We start from the raw sequence: 12,319 nt of genomic DNA, 5'->3' as shown, positions 1-12,319 counted from the left end.
CCAGAGCAAGCTTTTCACTGGCTAAGTTTCACGTCATCCGTCAAAGGCTACGGCGGCCTTTGGGGAGGGTGTTGTTGCCAAGACCTTCTTCGGTGCCACAGGCTTCGGGACCAAGTTTCAGAAAATATCAGGAATGTGGGGCATCTTTCCTCCGGGTGATTTTTTTTCCCCACCACCCTCGCCTGGCCTGGGGCTTCAGATGCTAAGTAGCAACAATACTGTTAAGAGATCTTTATTATCCAAAAAATAAATAACAAGATAATCACAAGTTCACTCTGGAGACAATGAGAACTACAGATAGATACAATAGATTTCCTTTAAATACAGTCATTTCTCGGGGGAGGACTGGGCAGCCTTGGGGCGGCCCCCCTCCCCCCCATCGACAGTGGTGGAGTTAGGAACGGGCTTGAAATAAGATAGCTGATTAGCAACAGCCTGACTCTGTGTGTGTGTGTGTGTGTGTAGGAGAAAGAGAGGATGCGAATGAGTGTCAGGGTGGCTGGTGGGGGCAGGGTTTTCGGTTCTCCACTGCATTACACTTTCTAGAGGCGGCCCCCTCCATCCCTGCCTCGGGGACCCAGCATCCACCACAAACGACTGCGAGCTGAGGCTCCCCGTTGCCCTTGGGCATCTTCGCTGAGAAATCAAATACATTCTCCACTGAAAGACACTGCATGAAAAGAGACAAAACTAAAGTTGGCTAATTTTCTGCTGTTTACTCAGAATTCAACCTGTGCAAATGCCCTTGTCTTTTCATAGGACCCTCTGGAAGTCTGCGTCGGTGGGGTTGCTGCTTCAGAATATAAGCTTTTATGGAGCAGGGCCTGCTGGGGGTTTCGCCCGCCCCGGGACTCACTCATTGCAGCCCTACGTGCCTCGGGATGTTTAATAAATAGTTCTCCATGAGGAGGATCCTGGGGTTATAAATAGGCAGTTGAACGGTAGGGGTGGCTTTGGACCGCTCTGCTGCTTGGCGGAGACGGCCAGCATCAGCCCTGCGCAGCCTGCCAGCTCACACCGCTCAGAGTTTGAGGAGGCCAAAAGACGTGAAGCCGGTCCCGTGGCTCACTTGGCTTGGATCAGTCACGTTGACGAACACCGAAGCGCCGGGTTGCAACTCGAAGACTCCGCCCAAGTGAATGGATTGCTGCCCGCAGGGCTTGGAGGAACTGTGGGTGTTGGCCGCGCGGAGTAAGATTCTCTCCGACCCGCTTGGGGACCTCAGGCAGAGGCTGGCTATGAAGGGAGCTTGACCCGCGGCGTCCCGGTTGGAGCAGAAGGTGACTTGGGCGTAGATGTAATAGATTCCTTGTCTTTTGACGGCCAGCTGTCTCCCGTTTTCCAGGGTCACCAAGTTGGTGCTGAGGGTGTAGTACCCTTTGGGGGCCCACTGCAGGACTGAGGGAGAGAGGAGACATCCGGAGTGAGAGGGAGCGGACCCGATCCCTAGGCTACCAGGAAAAAGATGTTACTGTTGGCTGCTGGCTTCACAGGCCGATGGAGGCGCCATGGTTGACCCATCAGCCGCCGGAGATGGGGTTCCATCCAGGCCTCACCCGAGCTGGGCCCAGGCCCAACCTCCCTGCGCTTCGGTAAATAGTTCTCGCCTGTGACACGGGGCTGATGGGAGAGCTTATCTCAGAGACTTGTGAAGATGAACTGAAGGAAGAGCGCAATGCGATCCCTCGCCCTTTAAGAGCCCTTAAGACCAAGGTGCCCTTGAACTTAAGAAAGTGTGAATGACTTCGCCATCCCACGTCATGAATGACGCCTGCCCAAACAGGCAACGTCTTGGCCAATCTTAACATCCGCACCTTGCTTTCCTTGAGTTTGACCAAGTCCAAGAGCTACCAACCTCGCTAGCCCTGCCTCGGCACGGAGGGAACCAAAGACCCCCTTTCTGCCTCCGTGATCACGCTCTTGCAAACCCGACCCGCCTCCCACAGCCAGGACTAAAATTAGGCGAGGAAGTATAAAAATAAACCTGTCATTTCACGGTGTGTTTTGATCTCCCATTGCAGTGGGCGCCACCAACTTGAAAGTACCTGTGTTCTTGTGGCTAAGCCCGAGTACCCACCAACACTGTGTCATTTTCTCGGCTGAGATGTTGAGTGGGTTCCAAGTCATGTGTGCACCTGATTTCGGATCTCAGCTCCCACCGAGAGCCGGACGGTGGGGGGGAGAGGGATGGAGATGTGAAAGGACTGATGCATTTTCTTCCTTGGGCTTTATTCTCTCTACCTCCTGTTGGGTGGTCTTGGGCCTATCGGGATGCAAGACCCTCCGTGTTAAGACTCATCCTTTAGTAATCAGCACAGGCAACCTGAAATGCCTGGCATTTCTTGGGCCTCCAGAGTACTCTAGAAATGAGGCTTCCTTATCATGCTTTTGCTTTGGGGCCATCTGGTTGAGCAAATAAGGGCAGGTTCCTTATCTTTTGAGTGTGCAAATTTATTTTTATAAATCCTCGCCTCATTTTTGTCCTTGCTGTGGGACGTGGTTCAAGTTTGTGGCCGCATGGCCAGGCAGGTCGGAGAGGTCTGCGACTGGCTGGGGTAAGGAACCTGACTCTGTGATCCCTTGCAGACCTACTGTGATGCGGACTGTAAAGCATGCCAGGACCACGAGCGGTCAGGGCCCTTCTGGCAGAATGTGAGCACCAAGAGATCTGTCCGAGACAAGCTATTCCTCTAGGACACGACTCGGCGGCTGTCATCTAATCCGGATGAGACGGCGTTGGGCCGATGGCTGCTATGGAATGCTAATATTCTCCCTTAAGTGTAGTTTCTGAGAAAGGGGTACTTGACAAAATATTAAATATTGTGGGAGCCGCCCGTACTGAAAAGGGGCTTTATGTCACTCTTCTGACAGCTAAGCTACAGTGAGGTGAGCTAAGTAATGACACCTGACACCTGTATAGCCCTTGACAGTGTAATTTTCTTCCAATTGATGCTCAGAGTCACCTTGTGAAGTGAGACAGGAAACTGCTGTGACACACTCTCCAGCACCAGCCATCATGAGATATAGATTTGGGGAAAAAAAAAAAAATCCAAGGGCTAAAATGATGGCAGAACATATATGGAAACAAAATCATTCAGAGTTGCAAAGATTACAGTATGTCGTTTGTTGTTACTTCATTGGAAAATCTAACGTCCCGGCATCTATTGATCTTTGCAGAATGATTTTACCTTTAATTTCCCTGAGGTTGGCCCCGGTGAGGCGGGGTTAATCATACAGGGATTGACAGATGGCAGAAAATAGCCCTGGAGGCCCATTTACACGCAGGGAAGGGAGGTTAGGATGCGGGATGCTCCCAGTCACAAGGTCACTACCTGCCATCTCTTCTGTGTTGTCGGAATAATGGTCCCTCCACCCAGTAATTCATCATTTAGAAGCAGCCACTGAGCAGGAACATAATGAGAACATGGGAATTGCTTTCCCACCTCCTTTTGTCCCCGCAAGTCCCATCTGTGCATTTGAGGCCACTTTGAAGACAAAGGCGAGCGCGTGAGCGGCGTCTGGGCCGCTTTGTAAATTGGGCCCCAGAGGAAGAGAGGAGACTAATCATTAGGCTGCGTGGCTTTAGCCTCCTGGGCTGCCCCTTGGGTGGCGGGTGCTCAGATGCTTTGGACTTACCAGATGCTGTTTTACTACTGGCCTCGCTTATGACATGTGCCGCAATTTGAGGATCCTGATCGCCTGAAATGAAACCAAAAGCCAACCGTCAGGCTAAAGAAACACGAAACTGGCCGCAGGAAGATTTGATCTAGTTCTACAGCTGCCTCACAGACTGTGCTGAAATAGGTTATGGGAAAGGAGTGGTCGGATGACCTGACGTCTCAACAATTCGACTGGCCACGTCCGCTGAGCCCCTTCTTCTAACAGTTGTTCAGTACTTGACTCCACTTTACACAGGTGAACACAAGCTACAGAAGCCATTCTTCATTAAACATATGTTGAATCTGCCTTTTAAGAACAACTCCCATCTTAGCGGTCATCTGAGTGGGTCCCAAGGTCGGGTCTGCACACGTAGCCATGGATACAATAGTGTGGCCATCGAGACAATAGCGTGGACCAAATCAGACCCCAAGAGCATCTTACTAGCTGGGTGTTGCTCATGTAAAAGCCTTGCTCCTGAATCAGGTGCGATGATCCCCAAGTATAGACACTGCGTGGCAATGTCTTTTTTTTCCCCAGTAAAGCGCCTGGTGCCAGACACGTCGTAGGTGCCCTTATAAATCTTGAGCCAAATTGCATGACCCAAATGACCACTTTTGTCAAGGCTATCATTGTCCTGAAGATAGCTAGGCAGCATCCCCATGAACCGTTTCCTCAATTTTCAATGCCGTTAACAGACAACCTGGTACCACTCGACATAGTTTGCAGCCATTCTGAAAGCAAACCATCACGGAAATCAGGTGACCCTTTGCATCCAGACCAATAGTTAGAGCAAAGTTCTGAGTATTCTCTTTGCCTCAGAAAACAGTATCTGTACCTCTGTATGTAGGTGTATACGCATGTCTTTGTGCGTATGACACTCACACAAGCCAGACCGGCTTTTACACGGACTTCATGGTTTAGCAGCCTCTCAAACACCCATCTAAGAGCAACAGGGAAAGTTAGTGTGTCCAGAAAAGGATGGAACTAGGACTGGAAAGGGTCGTAAGAGGAACAGTGGGAGACACTGAGGAGGTTTGCCCTGCAGAAGAAAAGGCTCAGGGGCCATGTTTGCTGTTTGCAACATCTGGACAGCTGCCGTGGAGAAGAGGAATCCTGCTTTGCTTGGAATGGCCCCAAAGAGCAGAATGGGGTCCAGCGAGTGGAGATTGCAGGAACAAATGTCAGCTCTAGAGGAGGGAAGTCCTCTCTCCAAGTGTGTAGTGATCTTACTGTAACTATCAGAGCCATTCACAGACGGCCCAGGCTGCTTTATGACACAGAGGGGGTCCAGGCACGTGGGAGCAGAGGCTAGATAGTCAGTGCTGCTGGGGAAGAGATTTGTGATCTGGGCAGGGTGCGAGGACTGTCAAGGTCGCTTCCAACCCTGAGACGTTTGAGATGCTCTGACCTCAGGAACAGGACTGTCTCACTGAACCACGCCTTGGTCCCTGAGGCTCCGTGGGCCATGGTTCCCCAGGAAACACTCAGTGAATGATAACAGTGCCAAATAATGACCGTCTTGTCATCTCCCCCTCGGTAGCCGGTACCAGGCTGTGTGGTGGCTTTGATCAAGGGGTTGCGAATAATGCGATTGCTTCACACGTGGTATTGTCAGCATGAAAGGAAGCGTCTTCCCTAGAAATGTGTCTTTTGGTTCCAGGGCTACAGGTTCCCCGATTCAGCACTGGGTTGTTTGATATAATCGGCCTAAAGCTTCCTGTTAGTTTCTAAGTACTGCTAGACATGGGAAAGGGGAGCCTACCTTTGTGCATTTCAAAGCTTTTTTCTTTCTTCTTCACTTCTTTGCTTTGCATTATACCCTGCAATAAGAATCATTGTACAAGGTCACTTTGACGGGCACTCTGGCCGGGGGGCTCGAGCCGGAGGTTTCAGTCACGTGGCATCTGTCATTACACTGTTGTCTGTTTCTGGTGAGGATTCCCATATAGACCCGATCCTACTGATGGGGAGCTCTTGGCTCTGACAGATGAGCTGACAGCCCAGAAAGCCCAGGGGTGACCCTGGAAGCAGACTCGGGGCTTTCTTATCTCCCAGTCCTCTCCCCAGACCAGAGCCCGCAATCCTGACCCTCCCTGTGACCCCAACCTTCCCCGCTTTGACAGATATTGACGAATGACGCCGAATGGGGAGCTGACTCTACCCTGGGAACTGGTATAGAGAATATTATTAAACATAAAGCTGGGTGTGTATCTATTAGAATAAAACTGGTCTGGAATCTCTTAGGAAATGGAAAGAGCAAGTTTGACCTTGGGAAGGAATCCCAGATGATGAAGAGACCCTCAGCCATTGTTTTATTTTGGTATCCCTTTCAATGGGCTGAAGAACGGCTCTCGTGGCTGGTGGCCTCATGTGACCTGTTTTGATTTAGCATCTAGAAAGCACTGGTCATCTCCCTGCGTGGCTGATGGTCCAAGACCCACACAGCAGTTCTTACGGGGGCTCCTTCTCATTAGCAACTGAAGGATGGCTCGAGGGTCTAAAGGGGACCGCCACCCACACAGGTTGGAAAGTCATGAAGGCTACTGCTGCCATTTTACAGATGAAAAGAGACTGAACAGAAGGCCCAGTGGGCTTCACTGGCTGGCACAAGGTCCCCCAAGGAGTCTGAGGCTGAATCCGAGAGTAGAAACTGTGAGATGACATTCAGAGGCTGGGCTTAACCCACACCCTCACTCTGGACCCTGAATGCACATCTTCTGAGAACCAAAGTCTTGTGCTCCTTTCCAGCACGAGACCAAGTCTCTTCTACAGGCCCCTTCATTTTTGTCTCTCTCTTGGAAGGAATTAGTGCAGTTCCTGTGGAGGGTCTGACTGCAGGCTCAGCTCGGGCGCCAGCTGTCAGGGTGTAAGTCACAGACGGTGACAGGGCACAGAGCTGCACCTTTCCACTTGAGCTCAAGTGTGGCAGTGTGAAAGAGAGGCGACAGGAAAATGTTTGTGAGATGACAAGCAAACAAATGACTATTTCGGGTCTTTTCAAAAGATGGAGTGTGATGAGCGAGGCTGAGACACTTTTAGGCTAGGTGGTTGCACTGGTGTCAGGGCTTGGCCGAGATGAAAACGTGAAGTCAGCAGAGTTTGTCTTGCCTTTCCGTGACCTTGCCCCCAGCCACACTCCCCAGCGTCCTTTTTTTTTTTTTTTTTTTTTTAATCTCCTCCGGGTTTCATTCCCCGCCTCAAGTGAAAGCCTTTTAAAAGCTGACTTTCCGAAAATCTAGAATTAGTTATTTCTCTCTGACTGGGAACTCCGTGGGACAGGTATGGATAGGCTGACCTTGAACTCGTCAAGGAGATGCTTAGACCCTATCAGAGACATCTCGGGCCTTGGCGAGCAATCACAGAACTGATCTTTCCAGCAGGAAGTGGAAGTGGGGGGGGGTGAGTTTTCATGCGAAATTACACCATTTAAAATGCTCCCTCCGTTTACCCTAACGTAAGCCCCGAATCCCACTTGCCACCCAGAGTGACAGCGCGGTTCTATCTGCCTCAGGAAATAAGGAGATCCTTGTCACTAGAGGTGTTCAGAGAGAGACTGAGTGACTGCTGGGTAGGGACTGTAGGTCGCTCTGGCCCAGTCAGTCTGTGACCCAGAAAGAAAGGCTGCTGATGTTCGCTAGGAATATAAAAGTCCAATTTGGGGTTATTTTGTAGTCGGCCTGTTAGGCTAAAAAAGTCCAAAATACTGTTTGAGGATGAGAACTTTGGGGGCCTGGATACGGGAATGGGGGAGGGTGGAGCAGCTGGAGTACTGTGACCACCGGGGTGGGATGACATTGACCCGGATTCCACCTGCTGCGGTGGAGGCAAGGGCTTCCTCTGCTGCACGCAAGGAGCCCTGGCTGATGTGCCTGAGAAGCTCTGCCTTTTCAGAATATGAACCTTTGGCGCTGTCATTTAGTTCATGCAAGCATAGGCAGAGAGGCCAGACTGGCTTTCTTCTTTACTTTCATCCTGGGGACCTGACTTGGGAAGCTTTACGCGTCCGACCTGAAATAAAGCTACGAGGAACTGGCAGCACAACTGTGAAACTCTCAGTAAGAAAGAGGGAGGGAGAGAAGAAACCAGAAGCCACTGTCACTGTCCGTGGGGGGAACTGAAGGCGGATGGCATAATTAGAGTGTCGGAGCTGGTAGTGCCCTTGCAGATCAGCTCAGCCCTCTCACTGCACAGAAGAGAAAAATGAGGCCCAGAGAGGTGAAGTCATTTGCCCAAGGTCACACAGGCGAGCACATTAAACATGCTATTTGGATGATTAACCATTGTTCTAAAAGTGGCTTTATTCCCATTTCAATCCGCAACACCTTCCAGTATCCTGTAATACTAGCCAGAACCCTCCAAGAACCAGAGGACCTCAAATCATCTCTAAGCCTTGCAGATAAAGAGTTAGGAGTCTTCCTCTAAAACCTAGATTAGTATAAAGAACCTGGACGCCAGCAGTAGATTTGAGCCGCATTCTGATTCCCATAGGTGCCTCGGGAATAAGCTCTCAGAGTCCTCCCTGGATTAAATGACCCCCAGGGGACAGTACAGGAGGACAGGAATAAGCCCAGAAATAAGATCTTAGGCCCTCACTCCTGGCTTAAACTAACTCCTGTTGGTTTCGCCAGCTCCCCAGACCCCAGGCTCAGAGCTGTCCTCGGCCTGGAACACATGACCCCGAAGTCGTGGGCCAAGCTATTGGGCTCAGTGTTCTGGGAGGAGACGGGCAGAAAGACTTCCTGATGCTCTTCCCCTGGGGAAAGGGCTCCTAGACCCCCGGTCCACGGCGGTGGAAGGATGATGGAGGCGCGCCCTCAGTAAACTCTGGCTCTAGGTACCCGTCATAGGCCACAGTCCCTGCAGTGACTTCGCCCTGGACACCAGCCTGTGGGGTGGGAGGCCTCAAACGCCCTCTGTCTCAGGTCTTGATTGGCCCGGGAATGGACTGGCTTCAGGAGCAGGTGGTACTACGCGGGGTCCGGTTCAAGCACCACTGAGAAGGCCTGTCACCCACTGCCCACCCAGTAAAAGGAGAAACTCTCGCTTACGTGGCACCTGAAATCCTGTCGCAAAGAAGTGCTCCTTGCTCTGTTGGTCTATCAGTGTTCCCAAGTCCCCCCCGGCTCCCCGGGGAAGGCCAAACCTTAACCTGCGGCCTGTCGACAACGGCCAGGGGTTCTCACTCACTTCCCTGGGACACGGGGACCAGGCCACAGGGCCACCGGGGGAAGACAGCCAGGTTTGGTCGGAAAGATGAGGAAATGCAAAAAACACACTCGATGGACTTCATCAAGTTTCCGCAGGCATCTGCATGCATGCGCTCACGTGCACGTCTGAATGTGCCCACAAAAGTGTATATTTGCCCCAGACACAGTCTTCTTTATTCTTCCTCAGGACATGCCTATGAATGAGCACATTTTCAACCTCTCTTTCCCTTTTCACCATAGGCCTATGGTTCATTTTTGCTTTTTTAAAGAAATATGCCTGCCCATGAACATATGGATGTATATATGTGTCTATATGTGCATATGTATATCTATATATCCATTCTCTCTCTCTGTCTCCCAACAAATGTTTAAACTATTACATTGGCAGGTTTCAGTTTCCCGACCAAGCAGGTTTCCCAACCAAAAAGTTTCAATGACGCTTTTCCCAACAAGTGAGCTCCTTACCTTGACCAGGTCTTCAAACTGGCTTCTGATTTCCTCACAGTTCAATAAGGATAAGGACCCCTCTCCTTGCTTGCATCTCTGTATCGTTTTTATGAACACAAAATCTTCATGAAGATTCCTTTCATCTTCTATCTATTTGTGAAATAGCAAGGGCATGAGAAATTGTAATGATGAAGAAGAATGGGGAATAACAATGTATGAGCAGTTAAAAAAAAAAATCTATGAAAGCCAGCAATTACAAGGTCAGATTGTCTGAAACGCTAGGTAGAAATCACAGCTATTCTAAAGAAATTTTATCACAATGTGTCCATTTTTGCACGTATTATAGCAGCACCATTCTCTAATGGTCACATTTCCTGGGGCTTCTGTAATGATTGGCCATTATAAACACAGCCTACAAAATAGTTTTCTGCAGAGCTTTTCTGCCCACTTCATCTTAGTGTCTGTGATGCTGTGCTTTAGAAATTAATTTGCAATGTGTGTCGATGACTTGAGTTCTAATTACATCTCTCTCTTTTTAACTCCAGTATTTGCAGAAAACATTTGCATTTGGAAAGAAATCATCCTTCGTTGCCAAAGTTAACGAGAGATTTTCGATGCCTTAGAATAATGAAATGTATAGCATTCATTTGTTGAATCAACTAATTCTGTGCCACTTTCTCGTACTAAGATTATATTTCGAGGTTCAGAACAGGCTTCAGTTCGCCGGCGGCTTTCACAGTCATTAAGAGAACACCTAAATGCCGGGGCAAAATTTGAGTCTACCCAGATCGATACTTCCCTTATCGAGGCTAGGCTTATGTCTGGGCATTGATTGGCAGAGCCCACCAGGCCAAATCAACCAGACCCAGAATCCCCCTCTTTTCTCAGCAGTGAAACCTAAACATTGGGTAACCTGATGAATCGTCTCAATTGTCCCTTCCCCATCTCATCCTGATAGGAACCCTCGTGGTCTTAATTCTGGGTCGGGATTCCAACAGAGGCCACTCCAACATCCCTGAGCAAAACACAGTCTCCGGATGCTCCGCATCCACAACTTCCACATCCAGACTCTTAGGAACAGCTCAGTCATTGATGAAATTTCTCCTTTTCTTCTGTGACTGATAGTCTGTCCACACAGCCAATAACGCCCATCAGAGGAGGTGGGTAAACACATCGAAACAGGATCGATCCTAATGGTTATCTTTTCCTAAGAATGCAAAACAACCTACCAACTCCCTCCATTCTTTTCTTCCTGAAAGTCCAACTATTTAAGAATGGGAAACATCTCTGGGGAAACGGAATAGCTTGCAGCTACCATCAGTATTTGAAGAATAATATAGAGAACGCCGCTTTGCCTCCAAGACTGCACATTTGGGGACTTATCCGTGTCTATGCTACCCTGACGCACTATGCATTTTCAGATCAAACAGATGCTCTCCCAGTTGTAAATTTAGAAGAAAATCATTTGTCTCTATCAGAAAAAAAGTTTGCTTTTCAAGCAAAACCTTAGCCCAAAAGGATCGCCAGTGCCTACATAGTACTTATTTTGTGCCCAGCTCTCTTCTAAGCTCGTCACGGGGCTGAATTCAGTTAATCTACGAGGTGGGGACCACTGCCATCCCCAGTTCTCAGCTGTGGAAACCGAGGCATCGAATTGTAAACTAACTTGCCCAAGATCACAGAGCTGGTCCGGCAAGAGTCAAGATTTGCACCCTGGCGGCCCGACTGCAGAGCCAAAGCTGTTGACCAGAGACCAGACGAGCAGCCCTCACGAAACAGACCCCAAACACAAATACCACACGACCACTGATCTCTCTGAGTGCTTACCACTGTCCATCCTTTGGGTAGACCTAAAACCAACCAGCCCCCCACCTCGGGAAGGACCCCAAATTGAGTTCCTAAAGGCCCACGGTTCCTCTTACCTTGTCCAATCTTCTGTGAAGGTACACTGCAAAAAGTGCTGACCCAATCATCTGGGTGATAAGAAAAACAGTAAGTAAATACATAAAGATTTTCATACTGACGGGTGGTCCAGCGGCCACAGAGCGGGGCGAAGGTTGGCTGTACGTTTCGATCATGCTGCGTTGGAGTTGAAATGATGTCTTCTGACTGAGAAGGTGGCAGAGGCAGCATGAGAAGACTGTCAGAGTGGCCACCTTACTCAGGATTAGTTAAGAGCGCACAATCGTCGCAGCCCACACTTCCTGGAAAATGTGCTTCGCAGTCTCCTCTCCCAGCAAAAAAAGTTACGTAAAGGGTTTTTTTTTTTTTTTTTAAATATACCCATATCATTCACTTCCAGGCTTTCCCTTTCGTTAGTAAAGAAGAAACGAGTTTCTTCTTCCATATATTCATTCTTGCCTTAAAATGTCATAGACTGCTTCACAGACAATGGCTGTATTTTCCAATCGCTGTCTAACGTTTGGGGCTCACCAGTTTCAAGGAAAGTGACAAATGAATCCACCAACAACAAACTTATTTCAATTTCAATCTTACTAAGAAAAAGCGGGAACCCGGTTTAGGGGGAAGGAAAGAAACATCAACAAAAGTTTGGATTGCTTTTATGAGTGGCTCGCTGCTAGCTCACTGCTTCTGAACACTTCTTTTCATCTCTAAACCCGACAAAAATCCCAGCAGCTTTTCAAGTCTACAAGGCATCAAGCAAAAAGAAGCACTGACAATTAGGAAAGAAAATTTAGCTGGAAAGGTAATTCAAGAAACATACACTTCTCCAAAGACCAGGAGAAGTGAGGTCTTGGGGGAATTCAAGCCAGAACTCTGGGATTAAGGCTAAAGTAGGAACGTTAACTTCCTTTAGCCAAGTTGCCTGTCTACTCTGTTCCAATCCATCAGATAATTTCTTTAAAAATGAGAGTTGCAACATTTATTTCAGTTTCTTTTTTCTTTTTTTTTTTGCCCCACCCATGGCACGTGGAAGTTCTGGGGCCAGGGATCGAACCTGTGCCACAGCAGTGACTCGAGCCACAGTTCAGGAATGCAGGCAT

The 12,319-nt window shown here is 49.0% G+C and overlaps 1 protein-coding gene across 1 annotated transcript; it reads right to left on the bottom strand.

Moving 5' to 3' along the window:
• Positions 1-216: 216 nt before the first annotated feature.
• CD40LG (CD40 ligand) lies at positions 217-11,507 on the bottom strand. The gene is made up of 5 exons (XM_047765457.1): positions 11,237-11,507; positions 9,333-9,464; positions 5,423-5,480; positions 3,637-3,699; positions 217-1,398 (listed from the first exon to the last, which is right to left on the bottom strand). Exons 1-5 carry the CDS (start codon positions 11,390-11,392, stop codon positions 1,022-1,024), a joined length of 786 nt encoding a protein of 261 aa, XP_047621413.1. The 5' UTR covers positions 11,393-11,507; the 3' UTR covers positions 217-1,021.
• Positions 11,508-12,319: the final 812 nt, after the last annotated feature.

This window comes from Phacochoerus africanus, chromosome X (genome assembly GCF_016906955.1).
Source record: "Phacochoerus africanus isolate WHEZ1 chromosome X, ROS_Pafr_v1, whole genome shotgun sequence".
NCBI classification, from domain to species: Eukaryota; Metazoa; Chordata; class Mammalia; order Artiodactyla; family Suidae; genus Phacochoerus; species Phacochoerus africanus.
This window is presented reverse-complemented; position numbering and strand designations above follow the sequence as displayed.